This window comes from Oryx dammah, unplaced genomic scaffold (assembly GCF_014754425.2).
Source record: "Oryx dammah isolate SB20612 unplaced genomic scaffold, SCBI_Odam_1.1 HiC_scaffold_2, whole genome shotgun sequence".
NCBI lineage: Eukaryota > Metazoa > Chordata > Mammalia > Artiodactyla > Bovidae > Oryx > Oryx dammah.
In genome coordinates, this window is record NW_024070186.1 from 195,190,020 (window position 1) to 195,192,167 (window position 2,148).

The 2,148-nt window shown below is 62.2% G+C and overlaps 1 protein-coding gene across 1 annotated transcript; it reads left to right on the forward strand.

The window, feature by feature from the left end:
• Positions 1-20: 20 nt before the first annotated feature.
• On the forward strand, positions 21-1,919 carry ZNF853 (zinc finger protein 853). The gene has a single exon (XM_040266723.1). The coding sequence runs from the start codon at positions 21-23 to the stop codon at positions 645-647; it is 627 nt and encodes a 208-aa protein (XP_040122657.1). The 3' UTR covers positions 648-1,919.
• The last annotated feature ends 229 nt before the right edge of the window (positions 1,920-2,148 follow it).

Below are 2,148 nucleotides of genomic sequence, written 5' to 3' on the forward strand. Positions count from 1 at the left end.
ACGTGGTGCTGCAGGAGCTGATGGTGCTGCCAGCGGCCGTGTCGGCCCCCTCGATCGTGGCCGTCCCGGGCCCGCCGAGCGGCGCGGCCCTGACGCCGGCCCGGCCGCCGCGGCGGCGGCGGCGCGCCCGGGACCGGCCGACCATCTGCGGGGAGTGCGGCAAAGGCTTCAGCCGCAGCACGGACCTGGTGCGGCACCAGGCCACGCACACGGGCGAGCGGCCGCACCGCTGCGGCGAGTGCGGCAAGAGCTTCTCGCAGCACTCGAACCTGGTGACGCACCAGCGCATCCACACGGGCGAGAAGCCCTACGCGTGCCCGTACTGCGCCAAGCGCTTCAGCGAGAGCTCGGCGCTCGTGCAGCACCAGCGCACGCACACGGGCGAGCGGCCCTACGCCTGCGGCGACTGCGGCAAGCGCTTCAGCGTCTCGTCCAACCTGCTGCGCCACCGCCGCACGCACTCGGGCGAGCGGCCCTACGCCTGCGAGGACTGCGGCGAGCGTTTCCGCCACAAAGTTCAGATCCGCCGCCACGAGCGCCAGCTGCACGGCGCCGGCCGCTCCCGGGGCCTCGGGCTGCTCCGCGGTGCGCGCGCGGCCGCCGGGGGCGCCCCGCGCGCCGAGCCGGCGGCGGACAAGGCGCCCTGACCCGGGGTCGGGGCTGGGGACGAGGGCGCCGAGGTCGGGGAGGGCGCCGCTTCCGCCGCACCCGGGAAGCACCGCGCGCGCTTGGAAGTCTTGACCGCGGGACATCGCTGGCGTCCTTCTTCCGGGCCAACTGAGTGACGGACCGATTCACCCTCGGAAACACTCCACGGGAGGATATCGACGAGGCTAAAGCGGCACGGAGGTGGCACATTACTGCTCACAGCACGTGGTTCAGGGTCGTCTGCGGGTACCAATAGGTGAGAAGTTGGCCAGTTTCTCCCCCGGGGAAATTGGACTTGACTGGCGTTGAGAGCCACGGGGGGAAGCTCCCAACGGCAGGTCGAGACGGTGGGTGACAGTCGACAGAGCTCCAGCACTAACCAGGGAAGCCGACATACGTGGTATAACACACGTAAAAGGGTCCTGGTGAAAATTATTTCATGGGGGAAGAGGAAATTTATCTGCACACATAGAAAACTGATCAAGGCATTCAGTTATCCTCAGTGGCTTTTGCCTTCAGAATACTTCCGCGAATGAAAGTTCATCAGGGTGGATGAAATCCTGATGTAAATGTTTTGTGTTCGTGAACACAAGGTCCCAGCGTCCACTGGATCAATCTGCAAAGGCCAGGAAGTGCACTCTGGGCGAAGGTGAAACCTTCCCTCCAGGACCACACCCAAACAAGCCTCCGAGGCAGGGCTGGGGTATTCCCAGGCTCACAGACGGTCCCTAAATCCTCTTGAATAGAAGCCGGGGCGGAAGCAGAGGGCATCCTGTGAGTGCTGTCCAAGGTCCTAAGGGGTGGTCCCTCCATCGCTCCCAAAGACCTCCCCTTAGCTCCCACCTGCCTTGCCTTCTAAGAAGCCAGTGCACCCACTGCGGCTTGGGGACTGGGACCTTGAGATGCAGGGGCAGGTTCTCCCAGGCCAGGCTGCACAGGGGGCCGGCCCAAGTAGACGCTGCCTCGTCACTGGGGGTCAGAAGGAGAATGAGGGGGACAAGGACGGGAGGCAACAGAAATGCTCTTTATGGCGATTTTGTAAACGTCTGGGGGTCAGTCGGAGCAGCAGCAATCTCGATGTCTTGTGGGAGGGCAGGGTGATGTTGGGGACCTGATACCTCTGGTCCTTCCGGCCCTTCCTGCTCCTGACTCCCTCACGTGGCTCCTTAGATGCTGCCTGACTCCCCTTCCTGCTTCTCCTTTACTAACACAGCCTGCTCCGTTTTACCAACATGTTGGTAAGTGAGAAACAAAATAAAAATGAGGAAATACCTTGTCCTGTCTTTGTGTTTTCACTTCTGGATTTTATGGGGCCTCATTTCTCTGTCACATTTTGCCCATTGCTTTAGAAGCAGACAACCTCGTATTCAGAACCATTCTCAGCTCCGCACCCCAGACCCTTCCTTCCAGCCCGAGGTTCTTGGCCAGGGATGGGCTTATTCAGTAAAACTCTCCTGGGAGGGACGGGGACCAGAAAGTGGATGCTGGAGGAAGCCGGTT